The 27,565-nt window shown below is 59.5% G+C and overlaps 1 protein-coding gene across 7 annotated transcripts in view; it reads left to right on the top strand.

Annotated features, from left to right (window-relative positions):
• Window positions 1–12,447: 12,447 nt before the first annotated feature.
• BAIAP2 (BAR/IMD domain containing adaptor protein 2) overlaps window positions 12,448–27,565 on the top strand; it is a gene marked incomplete at its 3' end in the record, with an annotated part of 71,024 nt that continues 55,906 nt past the window's right edge. For 6 of the 7 annotated variants that reach the window (XM_082605237.1, XM_082605233.1, XM_082605236.1 and 3 more), the window contains exon 1: window positions 12,448–12,592. In XM_082605237.1, the coding sequence (XP_082461363.1) occupies window positions 12,539–12,592 (54 nt within the window). In that variant the 5' untranslated portion in view covers window positions 12,448–12,538. The remainder of the gene's footprint in view (window positions 12,593–27,565) is intronic. The other variant, XM_082605239.1, reaches the window with a different exon arrangement.

The following is a 27,565-nucleotide window of genomic DNA, read 5'->3' as shown; positions in this document are numbered from 1 at the left end:
ATGGCACTGCAGCACCACAGGGGACGGGGTCAGGGCTACATCTGAGAGCCTCGCGGGGCTGCAGTGTAGGGACTGGTTTGTAAGGAGCAGAAGAATGCGGGGATCAGGGGAGGGACCAGTGCCTGGGTCTAGGGTGGAGGGGCGGATTGGAGAATTCGGAGCACAAAGCTGAGGGGCTTGGGGGCGGGGCAGGGGGCAGGTAAAACAAGAGAAACTCACCCAAGGTGGAGAAGCCGTGGTGGGACGGGACCTGGACTTGGTCCCCAAAGGGGGACTGACAGAGGGGATTCTGGGTTGGTGGTCAGAGCTGGAGCCCAGGGAAGAGGTCTGGGCAGGAAATACATACTGTGGAGCCATCTGAGTTTAAAGGGGGCAACTGAGCTCCACTGGGAGCCGGGGTGAGCGAGGGGCGGGCCTGCAGGCAGGGGCCCTGCACCAGACTCGCTCTGTGGTCCCAGGGGAGCAGGTGAGGCAGCCTCTTGACTCCCTGCCTGGGGTCTTGGTCAGCCCCACTCCCCAGGGCAATTCCTTCCTGGGGCCAGTTTCCTCATCAGCAAATGAGGGCCTCAGTCGAATCGACATTGTGAGCTGTGGAGAGGCACCTGGTGCGGCCCGTGGAGGAAGCAGTCACGGTCAGTTCCTGCTGCTCTGGGGCCCTCGGGTGCCTCAGTCTGCAACTGTTTCTTGTGCTTGTTTTGAGAAATTAACTTGATTCTTAGGCCTGTGGATACTGGCAGCCCTTCACAGGAAACCTTCAGGCTCGGGCTCCCTTTGATTAGCACCCTGAGGAAGACTGGGGCTTACTGAGGGAAGACAGGGCCTCTGGGGGTTTCCAGAGTTAAAACCATCTGCGTGAATACGATGTGTGTGTCCCCAGGTGTGATCTTGGGAGCTGTGAATGGTGCAGGGTCAGAGGGCAGCTGAGTGAGGGCGCCATGATTCAGTAGTTGGCACAGCGGGTGTCAGATTCCCCCTCTCAGGTCAGGGACCCCTTAGTGTGGGGAGTTTGGGGAGACGGCTGCCAGAGGATGGGAGGGGGCTGGGAGGCAGGGGGAGCCATGGTGCCAGCTGTGGGAGTGCAGTGGGCAGAGGTGGTGGCGACAGCAGCAGCCCCCGGGTCAGGTTCGCAGGGCCAGCTGGGCCTGTTTGATGGACCTGGCTCAGGTGGCTCTCCAGATTTCCTGGAAACCCAGTAATCCACCTGATCTTTCAACAAAGCCCATTTCTGCTGAAGTCTCTGAGGCTCTCGCCCACCAGGGCCAGCAGATGCAGCTGCCCATGCCCTAGGTGGGGTGGCTCTGACTCCCCGTGGCCAGCCGCGTGGCCTTGGGAAAGCCCCTCCCAGCCGGTGCCTCAGCGTGATGAGGCTAATGGATGCCCATCCCGCCCCGCCTGTCCTGTGGGCTGATGGTCAGAGGCCTTGGGGGTTGCTGAGCCCGGCTCCCTGGCTCCAGGCCACCACCTGGCAGCACAATCCTGCCAGGATCTCAGACAGTCTGGGCTCCCACCCAAGGCAGCAGGTCAGGACTTCCACTCACTCCACATGGCCAAGGGTGGGGGCCGTAGGGCCTTCTTAACAGACATCTCAGATGCCCGGTCTGCTCGGGAACCCCCAGTCCACATGCCACTCTCATCAGACCACGGGCTTCAACTTAAAGGCACACAGGAATTGCTCAACTCATAGAAGTAGTTTTGGTGGTCCTTGCTGCTTCTGGAACTCTGCTAGGCTGGAAGATGCAGCTGAACTGGGTCCAGGGAGCCCCTCGTTCAGCTGGGGAAGCCGAGTTTTGGTCAGCAGCCTGTGAGAGGAGGCCCAGGTGCAGGCTGGTTGGCCTCCATGGAGTATCCCAGGCTCACTCCCCTGATGGAGTTCTCAAGGAAAGGTACTGAAATTCTACAGAATTCTGGTTCCTTTTAAAAAGGGTGCCGGACTTCACTGGTGGTGCGGTGGTTAGGAATCCGCCTGCCAATGCAGGAGACACGGGTTTGATCCCTCGTCCAGGAAGATCCCACATGCTGCGGAGCAACTAAGCCCGTGCTCCACAACTACTGAGCCTGCGCTCTAGAGCCCACGAACCACAGCTACTGAAGCCCGCGTGCATAGAGCCCGTGCTCCGCGACAAGAGAAGCCACCGCAATGAGAAGCCTGCACACCACAGCGAAGAGTAGCCCCCACTCGCCACAACCAGAGAAAGCCCAAGCATGGTAACGAAGACCCAACGCAGCCAAAAATAAATAATAAATAAATTAATTAAATTAAATAAAAAGGATGCCGTATACATGAAAAGACATTCAATTAGGCATTGGGGAAGTCAAAACCACAATAAGATACCACATTGCACCCAACTAAGATGGCTAGAATTAAAACAGAACAAAAAGACAGAAAATAACAAGTGTTGGTGAGGATAGGGGGGGAGTGGAACCCTTGTGCTGATGGGAGTGCACGAGGGTGCAGCCACTAGGAAGACAGCTTGGTGGCTCCTCAAAAACTAAACATAAAACTACCATGTGACCCAGCAGTTCACTCCTACAGTAAACTGAGAACAGGTGTTCAAACCAAAACTGTACTTGACTGTTCACAGCAGCACTATTCACAGTCACCTAGAGTTGGTAACAACCAAATATCCACCACCAATGAATGGATGAACAAAATGTGGTCCTCCCCACCCTGGAATGTTTACCCAGCCATGAGGAGGCATGAAGCATTGGCACATGAGACAGCACGGATGCTCCTCAGACGCTGAGTGAAAAATGCCAGGCACGAAAGATCACACCTCGTATGATTCCACTGATGTGAAGTGACCACAGAGACAGGCCAGGGGCTGGGGGAGGGAGCAACGAGACCTGACTGTTAATGGGCACGGCACGGGGTTTCCCTGCGGGTGATGAAAGTGTTTCAGGACTAAATAGAGTTAGTGGTTGCACAACATTGTGAATGCACAAAATGCCACTAAAGTGGACAGAATTGTATACTTTAAAATGGTTAATTTTCTCTTATGTAAATTTTATCTCAATTTTGAAAAAAAAGATGTCATAGGACCCTTTGAAAATACACATCACAGGGAGCAATTTTCTCATAGAGCATAAGTGGCCAGCGGGTCCGCACAATCCCCACGTTCCCTCTGGAGGTCCCAGGCGGCCTCTCCCACGCACTATCTTTTCATCCCTGCTGGGTCCTGGCGGGGTGGTACTCCTCCCCTCCTGAAGATGCGTCTTAGGAGAGTTCTGGTCCCACAGAGCCAGTGCCCTGACAGCCACCTGCTGACTGCCCAGTTTCAGGGGCAAGCATGGACACCGCCACCCTAGGCCAGGTGGCCCCTTCCCTGTCACCACCGCTCCGCTCCCTGCAGACCGTCCACCTGGGTGTCCTCCTCCGGCCTGGGGCCACCACTCTGCGCCTGCCACGTGTCCCATCACCTTTCCATGCTGTCCACCAGGTGGCAGCGGAGGCTCCCCATGTGGAGTCCCTGCCCACCAGCAGCACCAGCGCCCCACGTCCTCTGAAGACCAGGAGCTGAGATGCCGGGGTCACGTCTCCCTCAGGGCAGAGCTCGTCATCAGCACGAGCACGGCCGCAACCTCAGTCCTCTCTGCCCAACTCGGGAGGCCGAGCTCCAGACGCTGGACTGGGAGCCTGAAGGCTGGAGTCTGTCCTGCAAAACACCACAGGGCCGTGCTCCTGCAGCTGACACCCCATGAGACCCCACCTGCCCGGAACCACTTGCAAGCCACCACCTCAGCTTTCCGGGAGGGCTGCCGGCAAGCCCACCACTTTCCAGCAGGGAGCCTGTGCCTGCTGGGGAGCCTTGGCTTTGATTTTTCCTGAGGTGGAATCAAGGTCTCTGGGGTTTTCCTGGTGGGAAATCTATGAGCCAAGGAATGAAGGAAAATTACAACTGAATCCAACACCACCAGCCCCAGGGGTTCTGAAAACCAAGACCTGAGGCTGCACAAAGGACTCTATTGGCTCCTGCGGCCGCAGAGAAAATCTCAAAATCTGGGTGAGAATTAACAGCAGATTCCAGGGGCTGAGCTGCCAGATCTCCACAGGGGCCTCGTTTCTGCCAGCAACAGAGCAACACTGCAAAGGTCACGTGGAGCCGGTGTCTGGTTGGACTGGGGGTTAAAGGTCACCTGGATCTGTTTAAATTGTTTTTCCCCCATGGATGGAATCTTCTTTTTGTTCGGACAGCTAGTCAACAGCTAAGGTTTTCCATGAACCTCTACAAAGATGTCTGTCTCTTCCAATTTTTGAGGGAAAAAAAAAAGAGCCTAACGGGGCAAATGATATTCTCAAGCTTGACACTAAAATAATTTTTCTCAAAATCCTACTACTTTCTGACCGGACCTGTCAGTGAAGAAATTCCAAACCACTCCATGCTTCCTGAGGCTTTGACAGCTCGGGCAGCAGTTTTGAGTACTGTTCAGACTGCTGCCTGGTTCTGGACAGAAAGGGGTGCCCCACCGTGTCCCTGCAGCCGGCATCAATTCAGCCCAGTCTTCGCTGGACCACCGTGGGGCCTCCTGGGGGGACCTGTCCAGGTATCTGGGCGGTTCTGGGGCTTGGGGTTTGCTTTCACTACGGACTGGACTCGGGGCATCGCAGATTCTCCAAAGACCCCAGCCCCTCTGCTCTCAGGCTTCCTGCCACTTGCTGCAGGAGCTCGTGGTCAGACAAATAAACTCGGTCCCGCACAGGGGTCCAGCCAGCAGCCCCCAGGCCCGTGGAGCCCAGCCTGGCCCCTCAGCCAGTTTTGCCTTCTCACTGTCCAGTTTCATCACAGTCCTTCTAGCATGTTCTGGGGTGAGCCACAGAAGCAGGTGAGGGTGGTTACGTGCTACTCAAAGGCACGGGACCTCACGTTTCCTGAGTGCCCACCACCACTTGGGCTGGGTCCATGGGTCACCTCGCCTGTGGGACAGAGCCCCCGGCTGTCCAGCATCGGCGTCTGATGGCCACAGTGGCCATCCAACATCGGCTGTCCCACACTGTGCAAACCCACAGGTGGACAGTGGGCCGATGTCTTCCTATGAGAGCAGTCTCGTTTGGTGTCCACATAGTCAGAACACGGAGAGCCCCCTCAATATCCTTGGTTCCCAAATACAAGAGAAACGGAAGGACCTGAGTGCCAGAAAGAACAGAGGTGGGAGAGAAGGCCACACACTGCAGGCCGGCAGCTGCCGCCCAGTGCGCAGGAACTGCCCATCTGGTCCCTTCCCACCTCCAGGGAACACACCTAGACCAGGCAGGCCCAGCTGCCTTAGGGCTTAGACAGGGAGATGACAGGCGGGTGGCTCCAGACCCCCATCTCCTGGGAACACCTGGCACCAAGGCGGATGTGCTCGCCTCTCCCGAGACCCGTACACCACGTCTCGTGCATTTGGGAACCGAGGACGCCAGGGGGGCGGGGGCGGAGCTCTCCATGTTCTGGCTGTGTCGACACCACACGAGACTGCCCTGATAGGAAAACATCCGCTAGTTGTCCAAATGCTACAGTGCTGGACAACCGGGGGTGGGGGTGGGGAGCGTCTGTCCCACCGTCAAGTTGACCCACAGACCCACACGAGTCGGCCTCAAAGCTCCCCATTCGGGAGCTGTGGGACCCTAGTTGGGGTTTTAGGATCTGCAGCAAGAGGAGAAAGTCAGATTTCAGGGCTGAAGACATTTTCTAGTCTGGCTTTAAATAAACATGGAATTTAAAAAGAGAGAGAGAGAGAGTGCGGAGCCCCCAGCAGCTGAAATTAGAAGCAGCAGCCTGGGCAGGGAAGCCATCTGCGCACGCGAGGCAGAGCCTGGGCCTCGCTAGCAGCACCAGGAGCCGGCGCTGCAGGTACAGGTCTGCCCTCTCTGCCGGGACATCCAGGCTTGTTTCCTGGAGTGTCCTCTAAGTTCACGTTCCAAAGAACAGATTTCCTCCTCTCCACTCCAAACATACCTTTGAGATCACTTTCAAGGCAATTTAAGTCATTTAAGAGGCAGAGTGGTAAGAAAAAATGGCATTTCAGGGGTAAAGGAAGTAATTACATTGAGGGTGAAGCCGGCGTCTTTCCTCATCTTTCCCCTGAAGCCGAGTGACCACTGAGCCGGTGTGCCTGCGGTGGCCGGCCTGGGCACACAGCACTCGGCCCCTGGGCCCTTCGAGTCGCTCACCTCTGGCTTCCTGACCCAAAATGCCGTGTTCTTTTGACCCAGGGGCTTGCACGAGGGCCGACGCTTGCTTCCTTCGCTTGCAGTCTGCCCGCTCACAGAACCCTGTCGCAAGCTGGGTTTGCACATAAGGTGGTGAGTGTGCCCGAGATGGGGGTGGGGGGATGTTTGGGTGGGCTCCTAGGCTGCCTGCCTTCGGCTCCCCCCTCCCCACCCAACCCAACCCAGACCTGGCCCCTGAGCTTGGGCTGCCTTTCCCAGCCCACCCCGTCCAGCTCTGGACACGAGGCCCAAGCAGGCAGCTTGCCTTGGCGTCCTTCCTCTGACCCAGCCCTCCTGCCTCACCTGGGCCAGTACAGGAGGCCCAGGTACAGGGGGCTCTGCCCAAGGCCTCATCACCTGCCCAAGTTATCTAAATCTGCATTGTCAGTTAATATATTCGAACAAGCGAGTGGGTGACCGAGCTGGCAGACGCAGGATGACGCTGAAATGTAATAAGAGGGGGAGAAACACCAAGTGAAGCTGAGACTCGTCCTCGCCCCTGCGCTCACCCCCACGCTGCCTCCCACAGGCACCTGGAGTCACGCCGATGCGCCGGATTATGTAAGAGGGCCCGCTGCTAACGAACCTCTCCCCCCCCAGCCCGGTGACAGGGTGGCACCTCCTCTGGCCCCTCCACCCTCAGTGGAAGCCCCTGCTGGCCCCTCCTGGGCCTAGCCAGTAGGGAAGCTCTGGGAACTTTCTAAGCTGCCTTGCTAAGAGGGTTGAAGCTAAACCAGGATGGGCATGGGAGGCACACTCCTTCATCTCGGAGAGGGCAGAGGGCCCTGCTGGTCCAGGTGGCACCCATGGCCGGGCAGATAGGCATCCCCTCCTCTCAGGTGGGGCCCGGCTCAGAGGTCCCTGCGAGGGCAAAGAGGGCAATGTCACTGATCCCTGGAGGCACAGGGTGAAGCCCGTGCTGTCTGCAGCCCATATTTTGGTCAGAGAGATGAAAGCCTCTGAACCACGTTCAGCTCAAGGGGGAGCAGGTTTTGAGGGAAGAGTAAATCTAAGTAAAAGTCTGGGGAGGAGGGAGCTAAGAGCCGCATCTGGGTGGCAGGAGATCGGCCATCAGCTGGGCCCATGCCCCCCATGCCAGCCTCCTGCACGCAAGCCACGTGGCAGAGCGGGCCCGGGGCACCCTGTGGGGACAGGGCCACTGCTCTGCCTACTGAACCTACAGACACCAGACTCTGGGGTGAGGTGCGGGTGCCCTCCTTCAGACCCCCAGGCCAAATAGAGGCTTGTGCCAAGGTCATGGGTGCCCCCCCTTTAGTAAACTTTACACTTTAGGACTGTTTACATTTACAAAGTTACTGCAAAGATAGCCCACAGCCAACAGTCTCCCCTGTTGTCAACATCTCACATCGCTGTGATGTGTCTGCTACAATTAAAGGACCAACATGGAATCAGCATTTTTAACTAGAGTCTGGACTTTATTCAGGTTTTCTTAGCTTTTACCTCGTGTCTTTCTACTGCTTCAGGACCCGTCCCGGACCCCAGGTGGCATTTAGTCATCATGCCTTCTCGGGCTCCTCTTGGCCAGGACGGTCTCAGGCTTCCCTGGTTCAGATGACGTGCTGGGCAGGGATCTGCAGACTGTCCCTCTGCTGGGATTGGTGATGTTCCTCTCAGGATAAGCCTGGTGTGATAGGTTTTGGGAGGAAGAGTACGGCGAAGTGCCTTTCTCAGCACGCCAAGGCCACGTACGGTCCCCGTGGCTCACCCTGCAGACGTGGCCTGGCTGGCCTGGCTGAGGTGTGCTTGTCAACGTCTTCCTGGCACCTGTGCTCTCTGAAAGTCGCCGCGCATCCCACACCAAAGCTGGGGGTCTCCTGGAGCAGCCACTGTAAAGGGCAGCTTCTCACGTGCTTTCTCACGGGCACTCGGGTGCTCTCTGGAAGGTCCTGTCTAACCACTGACGATGACAATCTCTAAGACACACCGAGGGCTCGCCACGTGCTGGGCACAGTTCTCGGTGCTTTTTCTGCCACCTACACCTCGGCTCTCCCAACAACCTGCTCAGGTAACTTGCCCGCCTGGAATCTACCCAGGCCCCCATGGCCGTCACACTGCTGCTGTCCCAGCAACTGGCCCCGGGTACTGGCTCCCCGAGTCGGTGGTCATGCCATCAGCAGCAGCCCCGGGTAGATGCCAGGCTTCGCCCTGTGGCAGGCAACACGGCCCTGCCTCATGCTGGACAAAGCCACAGTGTGCTAGAAGCCGCTGAGGTTACCTTCCTGACAGCAGGACACAGGCCTCCCCCTACCCCGGAGCTTCTGGCTCCAGGCACCCCCATGCCTTCTTGCTGACAACGCCGACAGTGTGAAGAATGTGGGCCGAGGGCCAAAAAGACAGTACTCTGGACACAAGTTGGACAGTTCTGCCCAGTGACCCTGCCCGGGCCGGTCGCCCAGAGCACCTGGCGTGGAAGGAAGAGGCAGCGATGGCCAGAGAGGATGGGGAAGATGAGACAGTGTCCATGCCTCCGCTTTCTCCTGCTCTGGAACTTTCTGGTTACTGATTACAAGTTCTCTAATCCAGGAAGGAGAAAAGGAAGAGGAGTTCTGATTGGGTGGATTCTTCTCTTAGAGAGACGGGGAGGCTGCCAGGAGGAGGGGGGCGGTGGAGAAACAGCTCCCTTGACAAGCACGAAATTTCCCTGTGATCTGAGACACATCGCCACCCCCTTAGGCCAAGCTCAGCAGAAACCGGGTTGGGCTGGTCAGAGAGAGAGATGGTGGTGAAAACCCTTCAAAGTTTTGCGGTCACCTCAGAAAGGGCTCCTTCTGTTTAGCAAAAATTCACAAATCCTTGTGCCTGCCTTGCCAGGAGAACAGCTTGCTTGAAAAGCAGAGGCTGTCATCCTGTAATTAAATCTGAGACCCCCCCTCCCTACGTGACGTTGAAATGAAACCACTTACATAACGCAACTAAAAATAAGTTGATGAAGAGATGCACTTTGATTCTCCCTGCTTCCAGCCTTTTTCTCCGGGGCCACCCATGCTGGGGTCAGCTGACCCGGGGTCAGTGTCCGCAGCACCACGTGGTCAGATTCTTGCCTCCGACCCCTCTTCGGCACCCTGTGTGCGCGAGGCCCCATCACCGGTGCACAGGGCAGGGGGACCTCGGGTTCAGAAGTGGGGTGCTGTGGGTCGCCATGGCTACACACCTCCCTCGTCGCGCGGCCCGTGGAGGTGAGGACTGGCAGTAAGAAGTGACGGGAAACCGGCAGCGGGCAGATTCCAGCCCATCTGCTTTCTCAGTGATTCCTGATGAGCTGCTCATTTATAGAAAGCCGCTCCCCGACCCCAAGTAGTGCAGGAGGAACAACACCCTGGTCCGGGTGAGGGCAGTGGGCTTGGGGTGCTGGCTGGGGGCTGAGTGTTCTGGCTGGTCCTGGCCCTCTTGCTAGTCCCTGCAGAGCAGGCGGGAAAAGCAAAGCCTCTCCATCATGACAATGGCTTCTTACTGGTCTTGGAGAGGGATGGGCCTGACCCCAAGTCTAAGCAACCCCCGCGGCACTGACCACCAACCTCCAGGCAAGTCACTAGATCCCACAGCCCCCCGACGAACTCTCAGAGTCCAGGGGAAGGAAAGGAGGTGGGGTTGGTAAAGGTACCGAGACAAGCAGGCCCTCCTGACTCCCAGGAGTGGCACTGGGGCTGCCTTGGCACCCAGCCCACCCCCCGGCCCTGGGCACTGCTCAGGCTCTAGGTCCTCACTTGTGGTACTTAGCCCTGCCCAGACACTGCTGCCATCTGAAAGGCCTACCACCTAAGAAAGGCCTGAGAGGACACTGGTGGACTCCTGGCCCGAGGCTCTGACCTCCTCCTTGCAGCTGAAGGGGTGAGCACCCAGTGCTGGGCACCTCGGCAGGCTGGTGGCTGGGGGAAGCCGCCCGGTAGGGGGCGGACTTTCTCGCTGCGGTTCTCCAGGCCCAGGTGCGACCCCCTCACCAGTCCTGCTCTGCACTTGCCATCAGCCCCGTGCTATTGGGCTCGATGCGCTTATCTTCACTCGCCCCAGGTGCTCTGTGACTGATGGCTTCCCTCCCGGCTGTTCACCTCCTGCCCAGCTGTCAGCTGGAGGGTGCAGGCCAGAGGTGAGGCTGCAAAGCAATTAGCTCAAATCAGGCAGGCCAGGCTCTGAGTGGGTCTCCTGCCTCAGCTGCTACCAAATGTGTGCGTCCCGTTGGGAAGGAGGAGGGCAGTCAGGAGCAGGACCTTCTAGAGGGTGGGGCGGGGCTCAGGGCCATGGAAGATTTTCTGGTGAGGCCCCTCTCCTTTCTCTACTGTCTTGTGGCTGATGGGAGCAGACAGCCCAGGAGAATTCTCCCCAGGCTAATTCCCCTCCCAGAGTGATGAGACCCTGTTTTCTCCGGCCAGCCTCCACCCACCATTCCCCTGGTCCTGGTCACTCCACTCCCTTCCGACGAGCAACAGCTCTTGCCCTGCACCCACCCAGCTCCATGTTGGCCCGTGACTCCATGCAGGTCAATGGATGTCAGTCCTAGGGCTGGAAGGATGTAAGCGTGCGCTGCATCTCGCTGGCCTGGAGGAAAGCTAGCTGGGGGAGGAAGACGGGCCTGACTTCTGTCACCTGAGCCAACAACGCCCTCATTGTTAGAGCCAGTTTGAGCTGGGTTTCTGTTACTTGCAACCAAAAGAATCCCAGAAATTACTTACACCGGAATCTACCTTAAAACACTGCAAGCAATAAAAAGGAGGAAACGGGGGCTGGTAGCAGAAAGGAAATTAAACCAAGAAGAATCTCTGTGAACGAAGGCTGGAGGTTAGGACAGAAGGCAAATGCTTCCTGAATATCCCTTCCATTTTCTTCGAATCCATGTGAAGTAGAGTGTAGTCCATTCAAGTCAATGACCCTGTGGAAGAAACCTGTCTTATGTCCCTGCTGTCTTCTGGACTCCCCCACCTGTCTGGGGTGGGGTGCGGGGAGGGGGGAGTCTGTCTCCTGGGGCACCTGCACTTGAAGGGATGACTGTCCAGGGATGGGATGGGATGCTGGCAGAGAGTGTCAGGTTTAATTAAAGGGAAACACTTAGATCTGGTGTTTTACGATATAAAGCAATTAATTCCTCTACATTAGTCTAATTTACGTAAATATTTCTCCAAGGGAATTGTACGGGACCCTCTGTGCCAACTTGGTCAGCTTCTTCAGCAGAACCTCCCAGGAATCGCCTTCAAAAACCAGGCATCTCTGACCCCTTGATCCACCTAGGAAGGTTCCCCCTCCCCCAGGTTTTCCCACCCCCCAGAGTCCTCCCTCCCCAAGGAAACCCCCCCCAAAGAGGACCTTCTGCCACTACGAGGGTCCTCTGTTTCCCTAAGCGTTCGCCCTCAATCCTTCCCACGGGATCCTCTCCCCACACCCCCTCCAGAATCCGCCCCCCAAATCCCCCCTCCCCAGAGTCCTCTTCTGCAACCTAGGGCCCTCCCCTCTCCAGAATCCCAGCCTCAAGCCCCTCTCAAGATGCACCCCTCACAGGGTCTACCCTTCTCCAGCGTTCTCCCCAGGGTCCTCCCTCCTCCGAGACTTCCCTCTGGGTCCTCCCTCCCCAGAAGGGCTGGCCCGGGGATCGCAGCCACCCAGTGAACTCACCTCCTAAAATGCCGGGTCGCGGCCGGACCCCCGGGGCACAGCGACGGCCTCTCACCATCCTTCACCAAGCCCGTGCGGCAGGCGTCCGAGCGCCCAGGGACCCTACCCTACCCAGCGAGGGCGCCCGACCCCGACCGCATTCGGGGGAGCGGCGCCCAGGACCCGACCACCCCGACTCGCCACTTTGCTGAGTGCCTCCCCCACGCGCGTTCGCGGCCGGCGTGCCCCCCCTTCTGCTCCCTTCTTCCTGCTCCACCCCGCCCCCGCCTCCCCGCCCCCAGCCCGGCTGTCGCCCGGGCCCCCAAGGCTGTTCCCAGGGCCCCAGCTTGCGCCGCGCCTCCGCCTCCTCCCCCGCGATGGACGGCGCCAAGGGCCAATCGCTGCCAGACGCCGGTCCACAAGCCACGCCCGTTCCCCGCCCCCTTCCCCGGGCTCCGGACCCCGCCAATGGGAAAGGCGGCGCGGGGGCGGGGCCTGTCGGTTGCCTAGCAGCAGCGACTGGGCGGGGGCGCCAGGCCGGGGGCGGAGATCCGGGTGCGGCGGGGGCGGGCGCGCGGTGGGCGTGGCCTCAGGGGGCGGGGCCTGATCGGCTATAAAGGCGGACGCCGGCTGGGCGCCGCGCTTTTGGTTCGGCTCTGCGCGTTTCGCCTTCGCGGTCGTCGTCGCGTCCGCAGTCACAGCTGCTTGCGCCCCCGCTCCGGTCAGTGGTGCAGCCGGACCAGCACCATGTCGCTCTCTCGGTCGGAGGAGATGCATCGGCTCACGGAAAATGTCTACAAGGTGAGTTCTGCGCCACCCGCGCGCTCGCGCCCGCTCGGGAGGTCCCTGGGCTCTCGGGGGTCTTCCCGGCGCGGCCGCGGGGACCCAGCACCGGCCCGGCATAAGTTGGCGCGAGCGCCCTCGTCCAGACAGCCCCCTGCTGCCCCCGCGCTCCCGGGGGCCGGAGCCCTCGGACCCGAGTGAGGTGGGGGCACGGGCGCGGGCTGCGGTGTCCGGGGTCTGCCGGGGTCCGGGGCCGTGGCTGCTCGTCGCTCTGCGCTTCGTGGTGGTCGCGCCGGGCGCGGTTACGCAAGCCTCGGGCACTTTTTTCTCAACAGGCTTTTCCTTTCCACAACTCCTTCCCGGGCGTCTGTGGACGTGGCCGGTTGGGAGGTCGCGCGCGGGCAGCTTCGATGGGTGGACAGATAATCCGTCATCTTATGTAACCGCGGAGGGAGAAGACTAATTGTGTAGGAGGCTGGCGCGCCCGCCTTGGCTTCTGATGTGTGAGGAGTCGGCTCGCAGCCCCCGGTGCGGAACGCGGGTGTGCCCGCCGGACCCTCGTCGCCCCCGCCCCGGCAGGTTTTGCGCCTGTGTGCACGTGGGCAGACACCCGAGTTTCAGTTTCTTAGCATCCATTTTTTCGGTTTGGACCCCCGCCCCCACCAGCACAGACCCAGGCTCCGGCGGCTCAGGGCTGTTCCCGGCAGCATTTCCTCACGGGAGATTCGTTCCTTGGGCGGTCCACGGAGTCCTCTTACAAAACCGTGCTCTGTTTCAAAACTGTGCCTCGGGGTTAAGCGGTGGTCGGGGGCGGGGCGGGGCGGGGTGGGGGGTTCGGAGTTGGTATTTACGCGGCGGCGGCTGGTTCATGGCGGCGGAGTGGGTTTGCAGCGCGCTGGCAGAGCAACAGTTTCTAATTGTGTTAAACAACTACGCTGTGCCTCTTTAGCCAGCGGCCTGCCAAGCCCTCTTTGCGCGCGGCGGGGGAGGGCGGGGGGAGGCCTCTGGGGGGCCGTTAGCTTTCAGCTGGAGTCCGGCGCGGCTGGAGTCAATCATGGCTGCTAATAAAGGTTTTTAAAGTTGTAGCTAGGTCATCTGGAAGAATCCTGAAGCTGGGTCAGGGTAGACTAAGTCAGTTCTGAAGCCATGTTAGAGGTGCTGGTAAACAGGAGACTGACGAAGAAGCAGCACGTAAAAGGAACAGCTCTTGGGGGTTTTATATTTGTCTCACGTAGAGTCGGTGGTATAGGTTTTTGGTCGTGTTGCTCTGTAAATGCTCTCAGGGGAGGGAGGTTTATTAAATTATTAGTCATTAGTTCTATTTCGACTTGCTCATTATTGCAGGGGGTAGAAGAGAAATGCCTGGCTTGGTGTTTTTTTCTCTGTTTTCCCTGCTTCTGCACTGAAACCACTAAACAGGAACTTTAATTGCGAAAATTAGGAGGGAGTGTGTGGCGTGGCTTTGCTCTGGGGAATCCCATGATCAGCCTTAATAAACCACTTATAACCGAGCAGTCAGGCGTGTTGTTCCAGCTGAGCAGCTTCAGGATGGAGCTGTGATTTGTCTGTAGGTCTGAAGTGAAATCTGTCGTCAGGATGGTGGCAGAAAACGGTTAGGATCCGAGCTTTTGGGGGTTGGGGCACACGTTCAACAGGCTAGTCTGCGGTCTGTGCTCGGTGGGTCAGCTGATGACAGAACTCCCATGGGAAGGTGTGGCTGAGACCAAGGACTTTCACGTTGGACACATCGGAAAGTGGGTGTCCACAGGGCTGGGCACCTCACACACTCCTGGCCGGTGACGGCTGCAGAGCCCGTGGGCAGGTAGGTTTGTGGGTGGTGCTCCCCTGCCACTCTGCGACCTGACGGGTGGGTTTTTGGTGCGGCGCTCTTACTGTTTGTGGTTTGTCACTGGGAGCTCTGGTTCTGCAGCAGAGCCAGGACAGGTTGGGCAGCTTCAGCACACTGGCTGGGCAGAGACCAGGCCACCTGAGGCACAGTCAGTATACAGCCAAAGCCAGCGTGTGTGCACCCAGCCTGGTCCGGCTGGTCCTCTGCTCTGTCCAGGGATGCTGCTGCCTTTGTGCCTGGGTTGGCAACTTGTGGGAGAGTGGCTGAGATGTGGCCCTGCTTGGTGTCACCCCAAGCTGCAGCTCAGCTGTTTGTTTTGGCCTCTGTGTCTTATCAACTGCAGTTCGGAGTGGTGTTTGTCTTGTCAGAGAAGGGAACGATGGGGACGCTTGTCCTTGGCCTTGCTGATTAAAAATGCGAGACTAAAATGTACAGTTTTGATTCTCTTCCCTGGAAGAAGCCCTAGCGCCGGATTTAATCTCTCTCCCTGTGGCCCGGTTCCCGTGGGAGCTTTGTCCTCGGGGAATTTCATGGAAGATGAAGGGGCAAAAAAAGGAATGGTTTCCAGACATCTGCTGAGAGCTCAGACCGAGGGTGCAGGGACAGGGACTGAAGCCCTCTGGGGGCTTCCTGGGGTAGGCCCTGGGCTGGGCCCCTCAGGGGATGGGGGTGCAGGCAGCAGAGCCTGGAGCCCAGGACTTGGCTCTTAGGCAGCCCTGGGTAATTGCCTGGGGTGAGGGACAGAGTTGCAGGTGGGGGTGGGGAGTCTGCTGCTCAGGATTAAGCCCAAATTGCAGCTCTCTTGGGAGAGGCCGCCGAGCATCCCCTCATGCTGGAGAGAGAGGGCCTTCTTTAACAGCTGACCCTAGACCCAGGCTTCAGGAGAGTGACTGTCAGGTTCGTGTTTTTCTCTCGGTCCTGTATCTCAAGAGAAGCCCTGGCTCCAGGCACCCCGATGACCTTGGAGGGGGGTGGCTCTGGCACCTTCTGTAGGAACAGCACCACGGGTCTCCATCCTGTCCTGAGGATGTGGGATGGTGGGGGACAGCCTGAGGAGAAGGAAGTCTCTGGGAAAGCTTCAGGCATGGCTCTTCAGGGTGTCGTGGGCCTTGGGCCTTGGCCACCAGAGGCCGTCCAGTGGTCCTCACTCTGCAGCTGTGTGGGGAAGCTGGCCTGGCCTTGCGTACCCACCCTGCGAAGGCTGCTGTGGCCAGCAGGTTCCTGCAGCTGGAGTCGGTCAGGTTTGCCACCACTGGTGCAAGGTGGTGGGCGTCAGCGCTGGCAGGAGGGACCCCACCTGGTAGGTGAGAGCCCACTGCTGGCCAGGCCTTGCCCGCCACCCTCCTCCAGGTGGGAGCAGAGGGAAGTACGAGGGCCCAGGTCCTCTACCGCTGACCCTAGACCCCCTTCCACTGCTCAGCAGTCACACCAAACTGTTGGCCGCCATCAGAAGCCTGGCGCCCAGAGTGGACAGAGCTCCGCCGGCCCCCCGTTGGGGATGGTGAAGTGGATGCTCTGACAGGCGCTTCCTGAGGGCTGTGTGTGTGCATGTGAGTGTGAGCTTGTGTGACCAGGAACGTGTGTGCACATGTGTGTGTGCAGACGTGTGTGAGCTCGAGCACATGCATGCAAGTGCCTGGTGGTATATTCACAAGTCTGTGTCCAAGTGAGCACATGTGTGCATGGGTGCACGCATGTGCGTGCATGTGGTGCTTTGTTTTGCTTCAGAGGTGCCTCAGGGGTGCCGCATGGGGGTAGAAGCTTCCCATAAAAAGAGGGGCCTGATGTCCCTGCGCAGACCCAGAGCTGCCCTTCCATGGAGCGCACCGTGTGGTACCCACTCTGTCCACCACCAGCGCAGCAGCAGTACCGCGCCTTCCATCCCTTCTGGAGTAGCCAGGGCAGTTTCTTTGTTGCACTGATCTCTGGGCAACTGGCTTCAGCAGCTGCTTGTGCCCAGGTCACATCCTTGAGGTTGCTGCTGGACCTTGCCGAAGTTTGCTGATGGTCATAAGGTGGCTTGGTGCCTGGGGCGTGGTGGCTCTGCAGAGTTCCTCACTGGGCCAGGAGTGTTTTGCCTGTGCTGCCATCCCTATTGGTCTGTCCTGGAGAACGTGTCTTTTGTTGGGGGGGCTGGTCGGTTCATGGGACAGACCATGTGCACTTGAGGCTCCGGGCACTGGTCCAGGGCTCTCGGGGCGTCAGTGGGGAGGGCCATGGGAGGCGCTGCGGAAGCTGCGTGCTTGTTGCCACCTTGTTTTAGGCCAGAGCTCCTTGAGAGCCAGCAGGTCCGTCCACCTCCCTCTCTCCCTCCCTCTCTGGCACAGGTGGTGCTGGCTGGGCCGCCCAGGCTTTGGGGCCTTTCAGGAGAGGACAGGCCATTGAACAGAGGGCCCCGTCCCTTCCGGGCAGGAAGGCAGGCTGGCAGGGAGCCCGAGGCCCTCCTGGCACTCCCCCCAGTTTGCAGGTCTGGGTGCTGCTCAGGGGAGCCCCGCACAGGACTGAATGGGCGGGCAGGGCTGGCCTTGTCACTTGGCGGTCCCCACTCAGCCTTGCATGGCCCCCGGGACGGGCGCTGCCTGGGTTGCCCTCCAAGGGCAGGCACACCTGAGCAGTGATCTGGTGGGGGGCGCCCTGGGCCGCTGGCTGGCTCCCGTCCTCTTTCCTCGGCCCCCAAGTGCACCGGGCCAGGGCCCACCCCATGTGGCCTTCCTGGCCACTGTGCTCGGGCAGTTTCCCATGAGGCCTCAGAGTGGGGAGGCTGTCCTCATTACGGTGCAGGCCTGTGCCCGCTGAGCACACTGCACCGGCGTGCCCGGTGGGGCTGTCAGCACTCTGCTACTGTCTGCTGCCTGCGGCCGTGGACTGTGCCTGCCCTGTACTTCCCCCACCCCGCAGCTCTGATTCATTTGCGCCCTGATTGAGCTGCACAGCTGTGACATGACTCAAGGGGCCCCATCCCGAGGGTGCGGGGCGCACGAGGATGTGCACCTGTTTCCCCCACCAGGTGGGTTCCCAAGGGCTGCAGCCAGCGGGCCTGGGAGGAGGTTGGCACCCAGGCTTCTCTTATCGGAGAAGATCCTTTTGTCCCTACCTGACGTGCTCCCGAGCAGCAAGGTGTGGTGACTCAGGACCCACATGGCCCCTGACTATGGGGACCCCGGCCTGGAAGGGTGGCCAGCACATGTGTGTTAATGCTTGGGAATGGATGGACCTCGTTTCTGGTTCTGGGGCTCTCGCTTTGCTCGCTGTGACCGTCTCTGTCGTGGGTCTGCTCTCTTAGCTGTTTGCTCCACAAGCAGTGGCCCAGGACCCCCGCAAGTTCTGAAGGCGGTGGCAGGCTCCTGTCCCCCATGCAGAGTTCCTTTTTCTCAGGGCCTGAAGACAGACTAGGGTGTTAGCCAGAAGCATCTGGTCCTGCCATGTCCTGGGGGCCCAAGGGGTCAGTTGGTGGTGTGAAGGCAGGGCCTGATGGGAGTCCTGTTTCTAAGAGGTGACCTTGGAAACCTCAGGGGCAGGCAGGGGGTCTGCACCTGCGAGTGAGCATCCAGTGGGTGTCAGCAGGACCCCTTTCTGTCTGTCAAGGGGCAGTGGGGTGGCAGGTTGGCCCCTCCAGCTGCCTCTGGCCCCTCCTCCCAACTCTCACCGCAGAAGCCATCCTCTTCCTTGGAGGTCTTGTCTGGTCCTCCACTCCTGTGGGAAGTTCAGGGCCGTTCTGCCTTTTCTCCCTCTGGCTCTGCTCCTGCAGCGAGCACAATGACCAGGATGGTCCCAGGCCCCTGCAGGCTCCCCTTGCAGCTCCAGTGCCTGTCTGGGGCCTGGTGGAGCCAGTCCTGACGCCCTGGGCTGTGAGTTGAGCATCCCGAGGGCCTCCTGCAGACCCTCGGGGCATGTGTGTGAGAGAGGGACCTGCGCCCTTGGGTCACAAGTACCCTGTGCCGTAAGGGGCTGGGAAAGGTTGTAACCACAAGGAGGAATCGGGGCCGACAATGGGAACAGAGTGCTTTTTTTCTTGCTTGGGATATTTATCTTCTAGTTATGAAAACAGTTCTTTTAGGATTACTTGGACAGGTTTTTTAAAAGTCGTATGTCAAAGGCACATGACATAGGGCTTCCCTTGTGGCGCAGTGGTTAAGAATCCGCCTGCCAATGCAGGGGACACGGGTTCAAGCCCTGGTCCGGGAAGATCCCACATGCTGCGGAGCAACTAAGCCCGTGAGCCACAACTACTGAGCCTGCGCTCTAGAGCCCACGAGCCACAACTACTGAGCCCGCACTCTAGAGCCCGTGAGCCACAACTGCTGAAGCCCGCACACCTAGAGCCCATGCTCCACAAGAGAAGGCACTGCAATGAAGAGAAAAAGAAAAAGAGAAAGCCTGCGCCCAGCAACTAAGACCCAATGCAGCCAAAAATAAAATAAATAAAATAAATTAATAAATAATAATAAAGACATGAAATTAATTTGGTAGGGTTTTCCTAAAACCTCTTTGGATTCAGAGTCTGATTCTTTGGAGCTTTGTTTCAGCTCACAGTCATCAGGGTCAGGGTGTCACCTGGGCCTCACCTCTGGCTGTCCAGATGTTAGTGAAATGGGTTTCCTGAGCATGGCTGTGGGATTTTCTTCCAAGCCCTCAAACCCTTGTTCTGCCACTTTTGTTTGCTGGCATTTTGTTTCTTGACCAAAGAAGGTTTCCCCACAACAGCCAGGATCTCTGTTCCTTCTTACTCGCTAAGTGGTCTGTAGATGTAATGTCCCTGCTTGCCCCTGCCCAGCGGTGCCAGGAACAGTCACCAAGCAGCCCTGTGCCGGGTGACGACACACATGTAACAGGTTGTGAAACGTGCTGGGATTTCACAGGTGTCTGTGCTGTGAAAGAAATCGACATCTAGACATTGGAATGGGAGTGGGAGCTTTGTGGAAGAGAGGCTGTGCCCCCCACCTCTGGGAGCTAGAATTCCATCCAGCAGGGCATTTGCATCTCTGGGAGCTAAGCATGGGCAGAGCTGACCTGCTGATCCAGAGTGGCCTTGCTGCTTCCAGCGGGGCTATTAAAAGAAGGGGGTGTGGTAGAGCCTGCATTGGTGCTGATGTGCCCCAGATGGAGGGGACCGGGGGCCCCTCCACACCCACTGCCCCTCTGAGCCCACTGTGGGGCAAGTCAAGCCCCTCTGCCCTAGCCAACACCTTGGCAGAAGTAGTTGTTGTCCACACCTCTGTTTATTCCCCCCTGCCCCTCCCACAGAAGGCGCATCCTTTGCAGTCCAGGGACTGATGGTTCTCAGGCTGTGGCCAGTCCTGCCCTTGGGGATCCAGGGCCTTGCTGGCCACAGGCAGGGAGGCAACCAGGGGTTACAGTCAAGCCCCAGCAGGAGGCCTGATTTCAGGCTTCTTGTACAGGCACCACTGGGCAGGGGACCATGAAGTTGGGTGAAGGGGCTGGACCGTCTCACGCTCTCATTCTGGCTCTGCGCTGTGGGAGGTGCCGTGGCCGCCTGGGCTTTGCAGTTGGCTGGTAATCCTGAATCATCGTGAAGAACCTTCAGTGGGTTGCTCGGTCCGGGCACCATGCTGGGAGTGGTGTGTATGACCTCATTATCTCTAAACCTGCTTCACGAGGGGCCCTGGGTGTCCCAGCGGGTGGGGGAGGCTCAGAGCCGTGAAGCAGCACATCGCAGCCCATCCCGGGTGCCCGGTTGAGCCGGGGTTGGAGCCAGGCCTGGAGCCAGGCCTGCCTGAGCTGGGCCCTGTGGCTTCAATCCTGCTTCTCTGTTTTAACATTTGGGAGCCCTGCGGGCTTCGGGCGAGGGTTTTCTGTGCCACCGCTTTCTCATTTGTGATTAGCTGGAACCAGAGAACCCTTCCTGGCCACAGGGAGCCAGGTAAGTGGCTGGCTATGGTTGTAGCTTTCAGGATGGAAAGTTCTTGGAGGAGCTGGAAGTCCGTGGAGAGGGCAGGGAGGCCCAGCCAAGGCCTCTGTTGCTGCTGTCTGATTTCCCGGGTGCTGAGTGGCCTGCGTACCCACCGGCATGACAGCCTCCCCAGCTGGCTCATCCCACCCGGTGGAGGGTGGCAGGAGGATAAGCAGCTCCAGAGTGTTCCGGGGCTGTGTCCCTGCTTGCTCATCGAGGTTCCTCATCCAGCGGGGAGCCCAGCCCTGTGAAACTTGGGTCAGAGCCTTGTCGGGGACAAGGACAGGTCAGTGGCCCTAGAATGTTCTAACCAGTTGAGCCGTAACCAGATGATAAGAGAACTGATGGTTGGGCCTTCATAGGGCAAGTGGGGATTGGCCCAGCGACTGGGTCTGCTCGGACAGCCAAACAAAGCGCCACGGGTGCTTGAACAACAGAGAGGTGTGTCTCATCTGAGGCCTGGAGGCCAGGATCCAGGTGTGGGCAGGGTGGTTCCTCCTGCGGTCTCTCTCCTGGGCGTGTGCAGGCCACCTTCTGCCTGTGTCCTCACATGCTCTTCCCTCTAAGTGTTGTGTCCTGATCTTTTCTTAGAAGGACACCAGTCCTGTGGGAGTGGGGCCCACCCAGATGACCTCGTTTTACCTTGATTGTCTCTGTAAAGACTCCCTGCAAAAACAGTCACCAATGACGTGCTAGGGTTAGGCCTAACACATGAATTCTTAGGGGACGAATTCAGTTCCTGACACCCAGCAGCCATGAGGCCCCCACCTCAAGGTGCAGTGGGCTGGTATGTGGGGGGTCGTCCTGGGTGCTGCTGTGTGAATCACAGGGACGTGTGTGTTTCCGGGCCCATGAAGGTTTTCCCTGTTCCTCAGTCAGATGGCAGCCCTCAGTTCATGATGCTGTGAGGACTTCCCCAGGAGCACACTGGTTTCACCGTGAAAGCGACTGGGGCAGCGTGGGCTCCAGCTCAGCGCTGACTCCCAGACAGAAAGCAGTGGGGAGCCACATGCCCTGGGGCAGGGCTGAGAAGTCAGGCAGGTGTGGCAGGGCCTGGATGCTGGAAGGCGTCTGGGGCCTTGCAGCGTCCTGCCCCTCTGAAGTCAGGACTGGCCGGATGTGCCTCTGGATAGGAAGGAAGTGGCTGGGCTGGTGGGGCCCGCATTTGGACCCTGCTGCGCGGCTCCTGGTCTGAGGGGGAGGCTCTCCCAGTGGGACAGACCCCACCTGGCGCTCACTGGCCCCCCTCCCCAACCTGAACCCACTTGTGGCTTCCTGCCCCCAAGACCTATTCCAGGAGGGGTCAGTCGGGTTGGGGGCACCTGAGGATCCAGGTCCTGAGGGAGAGCTGGGGTGGGAGGCGGGTGTCCACAGCCCCAGGAATCGGTGGTGGTGCTCCGTCCCTGAAGATGGGCCTCAGGGGCTGTGGGAGCTTGGCTGCTCCTTCCTCACCTTGCATGGCCTATGCCCGTTCCCTGCAGGGGCCCAGAAAGGTCCCGCCCTCAGATCAGGACCGGGAGAGTTGACCAGAATTTTGTTTTTTTCCTGGTGTCGCCCAGCCCATGGCTCAGGGCCTCCTGGGCCCCCTGCCGTAGGGGTGACGGGAGGGGGCACCCGCCCCTTGGTCCCTCCTCATGGGAGGCCGCCATGCTCCCTGGTGTCACTCTGGGCTCCGTGCCAAAGACATAAGTTGTCACTTTATTCAAATGTTGGCAGCTTCCCCAGAAGCTGGCGGAGGCTGAGAACCGCCGTTTCGCTGCAGGGCCGCTTGTCAGCTTCTCACGCCCCGGGGCGACCCTTTGGCCGGGCTGCCAGGCCAGCTGGAGTGCCCCCTGTGCTCCCACCGCCTACCCCTCGCTCGGCGGCAGGGGACTGTCCTGGGCAGCATGGGTGCCTTGGTTCCTGATGCTGGGTCCTGCTGCAAATGCTCTTTTGTGCACCCTTCTTGAGAGGCTGTGGTGAGCTTGGTCTCTCTGTGCGCTGGTGGGGCCCTGGCCCTTGTCCCCGCTGGAGGTGGTTGGGCTGAGAACATACATGCCTGGGGGTGGGGGAGGGGTGCTCTTGTGGTCTGTGGGGGGCTTATGGCCCATGGGGGCCGTCTCGTGGAGGACATGGGGAGGGGGGCCTAGTGCTGTTAAAGTGAAATCAGCCGGAGTTGATCCCTGCTTGGTTTGTTCTTGTTCGTTCGGGGGACTTTTCTGCAGCCACCACCAGCTTTGACCATCCTATCCTCACCTCACAGGCCATTTCATCCTGGAAGCTGCTGTGTCCACTCACTTTGTCAAGTGCAGACCCATTGTTATCTTCTCTCTGGCTGTAACCAAGAGAGATCCAGCGCAAGTTCTGTCTCCTCCAGGAAGCCCTCCCAGCACTCACTGAACTGCTCCAGTTGGTTTTCTTCCCTTAAGAATGGTCCCCAGGACAGATGTCCCAGTTATTATAGGGGAGCAGAGGCGGGAGTCATACAGAGCTGCAGTGTGAGCTGGGCCCTCTGTCCAGAGCCTCAGGTAGTTGGTGCTCCTGTGGAGGGCAGTTACAGCAGGCAAAGACAGCCTCCCTTGGAGGCCGGCTGCCACCTTCCCCTGGCAGTGCCTGGACAGTGGCCCTGCGTTGGATGTGGGTTATTGGCTGCAAAGCTGGCACCTGCTCTTCCTGCCACAGAGGTGGGATGAGAGGACAGGTGGTCAGGGGTAGCCAGGCACCAGGCCCCTGGGAGGCTGGAGGCCGTGTGTCAAGGGAGAGTGGATGAGGCAGGCACCAGGCCCCCCCCTCAGATGACCAGGTATCCTGGCATCAGCCCTTGCCCTTGTTCTGACGTTGCTGGAACGTGGCTCGTGAGGGAGCTCAGGGCAGGCGGAGTTGCTATGTGGCACCTGGTCCTGTCCTGCCTGCCTCGGCGACCCGTCCAGAGAGCACTGAGGCCCGTGTGGAGAAAGGGACAAGCTGGGTGGTGCGGCCAGCCTGCAGTCGAAGCCGGGACTGGCTCCACCAGGACCCAGAAGGCTGGCTCTTAGCCTCCCCGAGCCTCTCTCCATCCATCTGTAAAATGGACAGCGGCACCCACCACCAGTCCAGTGAGGATTCAGGGTGATGGGGTGTAAGGCCGCCCCTCCCCAGGTGGCAGATGGAGTCCAGCGAGGTCTCATCCCCTGAGTTTGTTATAACAGGCGTCGACTGTGTAGGGAGGATACAGCCTGGCTTGACCACGACACGCGTGCACACCCACACACGCACGTGTGCACTGGACGCAGGCAGATACCCCACCCTGCCTTCCTTGACCGCAGGAGGGCAGGAGGGGAAGCAGGAGGCACGTCACTTCCCTGTGTCAGCAGAGAAACTTTGCCCTTTGTTTGTGGCAGCCCTGCCAGGAAAGTGCTGGAGGGGAGCTGTCGCCAGGAACCAGAGCTGTGAGGGATAAATAGAATTCCCGTGCTGGCGAGTGGCAGACCCTTGGCTCGGGCGTGGGAGCAGCTAGAGCACAGTCCCTGGACGGAGGCCCCTCTCTCCTTGTGACCCCAAATTGGGGCTAGGGGCGTCCCGCTGCCCCTTGTCCTCACGGGCCAGGCAGACCCGTGATCCAGGTCAGTCAAAATGGGCGTCACTGTGCGGACGCTGGGATGCCCAGGAGCCGGCCAGGCAGGAAGGCCTCTGGGCTCACGGCTGCTGGGGTGCTGACGCCACCGCCCCTGCAGCCAGGCCTGGCCCCTCCCATCGGCTCCTGTGGACATGCAGGACTGGGGGCCCGGGGTGGGGGTGGGCAGGCCAGCCCTACCTTGGAGATTTGGTTTAAGTCCCGGATTCCTGGGACTGCAGAGGTGGCAGGGACATCCAGTTTGGGGACATCTCGGCAAGAGGGCCACCATGAACCGTGCCTGAGCTTGCCAGGGTCTCCGGCAGAGATCCCTCCTCTCCCTGACCTTTCTGGGGCGCTTGTGTGGTGGGGTGGCAGGGAGCCCTTGCGGCAGCCCAGCTTACTGAGGGAACCTCGTAGATACTGAGCCAACCAAGGAGTGATAGAAGATGCTGAGTGCAGTGCTTGGCCCATGCCCCCTGCAAGGGGGTCACACACACAGTCGCCACGTGCCACGGCATGGCGTTTTAAGGGATTTGGTTTCATCTGCGTAGCACAGGTGTCAAGCTTGGAGAAGGCACTGGCTGCTGCCCACGTTGTCGGATCTCTGTCCCGGCTGCGGGAAAGTGGTCTCAGGATGCAGAGCCTCTCCCAGGCCCTTGAGTTGCACGACAGGCGTGAGGATGGCCTCGCGGCACAGAGAGGTGTGTGCAGGGAGGCCACCCTCCTGGCCTGGCCTTCGTTTGCACACGCCCCCATTGGCGTCGATAAGGCAACGCATTCCCTTCCCTTTGGGAAGTAAGCAGGTCTCCCCCTTCCCGCCCTGGCACGTGCCGTGGGAGGACGTCTTGGGGTTTGCATCTCCGCTCCCTCCATCCCTCCAGTAACAAGTCCCATGGAAAGACACCGTCGTTCAATCACTTCTGAAAAAGTATCGTGGGGCGGGTAATGTGTAGCAGAGCCCCATGGCCTTCTCGCCATGGCAACAGTGCCTCTGTTGGCTTCCGGCTTCCCCTCCCAGGGCCCCCCGGTGCATGGAGGGGCTGCGCAGGCCCCTGGTTAGGGGAACACTCACTTGCAGTGGGCGTGGCAGGGCCCCACTCCGGGCCTCTGATGGTGGGTTTGGGCCCATCATGGGCCTAGCACAGCCCCCTGGGTCCAAATGCCTCTGCCTGAGCCCTAGGATGGCGATGGACTCAGGCTCTGAGAGGCCCCCGGTGTCGGGGGCCCCCTCCCACAGAGAAGTCCCCTACAGAGAGGATCCCTCACCAGAGGAGCTAGGCCCTTTTTGGGCCACCAGGGTCCCTCTGACAAGGTCGTCTTGGACCTGGCCGGTCTCTGGTGGTCGCGGTTCTAGGAGCTCAGTGACCTGGAGGTGGGTGGGAGCCCGCTCTCCGGCCAGGTCAGCATCTGGGAGGGGCCGGGAGGAAGAATGGCTTTTGGCCAGGGAAGGAGGGCCTCCCTGGGACACCAGCCCCACAGCATTTATGCCTCTGCCACTGCCTCCAGGCAGGCGAGCCAGCGGCACCTGTGTGACTCGGCGGTGCCCTGGCCAGGTGTCCTGGCCGACACCCCAGCACCCCTCCTGCCCTGCCCCTCGCTCCCACATTCCTCGTGCATGAGCTCAGCAGCTGTGCTAAGGAAGCGAAACCTGGCGGCTGTCCCCGTGTGTCACTGGGCGGGCGTGGGTGGGCTGCCGAGGTGACCCCCTTTGTTGTCCTGGGCGGCTGCTGCCTTATTTCCTGCTGTCGTTGAGGATGTTTGGGTCTCTAGGGAGGGAGCTGGGGAGCTTCCTCTCCTGCCCCCGGGGTGGGCGGGGGCTGCAGTCCTAGAGCTCTGCAGCCCAGGTGTGCCTTCACATACACCCACCACAGGGCCCTTTTCAGCCCTGTGCCCATCGCTGCAGCGAAAAATACATCTTACACTGAAACGCTGTACACACGCGCGAGCACACACACATACGTGCGTGTGCATGTCTGGAACACCAGAATCGGGGACAGAAGCCACCCTTACTGGGTCTCTACCCTGCTTTTGGTCCGTTTCCTTTGAGCAGACACACGCGCCCTCCAGTGTTTTTCTGCCCTGACGCAGGTCTGGGTGGCGTTGAGCAGCGAGGCTGAGGGCTCAGCCAGCCTGTGCATACACCCTTGGCAGACAGCCCTGCACTGAATTCCCCTCCGCGCCATGCCCGGACGCCAGTCCCTCGTCTGCTGCCTGTTAGTGACATCCCTGCCCTGACTGCCGGGCACTCCTCGGACTGGATGCATCCAGACTTGGTTTCCCTACTGCAGAGTCGTCCCCAGACCACTGAGCTTCGTACTGCCCCCTGACCCCATCCCACATTTCAGTGGAGCCAGCCCTCTGATCCACCTTCACATCTTAGGTTTCTGAGCAGCTCTGAGGGGTCTCCCACGTCTGTGCGGTCTCAGCTACAACCTGGGCTCCCTGGAGCCGTCAGGGGTACGTTTCCTTTTGAAATGTAGTTGGATCAACCCTCGGCTTCCCATCCTACTCCGGGAAAGCAGGTGTCCCTGCCACGGGCTGCGAGGCAGTAGGTTTGGGCCATTAACTGCACACTTCCTGCCTCTTCTTACCTCCCGCCACCCTTTACCCTGCTCTGGGCATCCTGTGCCTGACACCAGCAGGCCCTGGCCTCGGGGCCTTTGCATGCTCCTGCCTGCAGCCCTCCTCTCTCTACGACATGCTTCTCTCCCCTGCTGTCCCCTGAGCCGTGTCCTGCTGTCTCGTTCTCCAGGTACGGGGTCCTGCCCGGTGTGTGACGTGGGCCTGCCTTCCCTCTCGGGACTTTGTCCCATGGGGTCACTGCTGCATCCCCCCGTGTGCCTCAGCCCCGGTGCAGCACCTGGCAGGTGCCCTCCACTTTGTGTCTAGAAAAGAAGGTGCACCTGCCCTCTGGACTCAGGCATGTGTCAGGTGTATCTCCTTCCCAGGTGCCCTGCATGGCGTAGAGCAGGTGGGCGCCCAGCCCCGGATGGCAGGAGGTGGTGGCTCAGGCTCGGGGTCTCATCGCCCTTGGGCGCGGGTCTCTGTTCCTCTTTGTGCTGGCACTGCAGGCCGCTCCTCAGGGTGGGCGACAGAAGTAGTGGGTTTTTCTGGAGCCCAGATCCCACAGCCCTTCTCGGAATCCATGTCGGTCCTGCTGGCTGAGGGCCGGGAGCAGGGATGGAAGGGTGTTACGTGGGGCCGGGGCTGCCTTTGGCCTGTTGGCCGGGATGGGACGGGCACTGCCTCTGTTCATGCAGAAGCACCTGGGGTTCTGCAGTCTGCCCACAGGGCCAGGCGACTTCCCCTCCCTGGCGACGTTTCTCTCTTACCCTGCGGAAAGATCAGACACGTATCACGATAATTGACCTGAAGATGTAGGATGTGGCCGAGATGGGGTTTTCCTTAGAAGTTCCTTGCAGTGTTCTCGCTGGCTGGGGTTGGCACCCAACCATCAGGGTACATTACCCAGTAGAGCTCAAATTTGGCTGTTGTTTGTGTGTGCCTGTTTTTATGCCTTGTAATTAAAACATTTATTTGGCCTTCGCAGTGAAAATCTAATTTGTTCAGTCTAAGGACTAGTGGTATTGGCACCAAGACTTGAGTCCATCAGGCGAGTGGATCCAGAGCCTGCTGGATTATTCATCGTGTGGTGTT

This window comes from Mesoplodon mirus (assembly GCF_964341445.2).
Source record: "Mesoplodon mirus genome assembly, chromosome: 18".
Classification (NCBI taxonomy): Eukaryota; Metazoa; Chordata; class Mammalia; order Artiodactyla; family Ziphiidae; genus Mesoplodon; species Mesoplodon mirus.
This window is presented reverse-complemented; position numbering and strand designations above follow the sequence as displayed.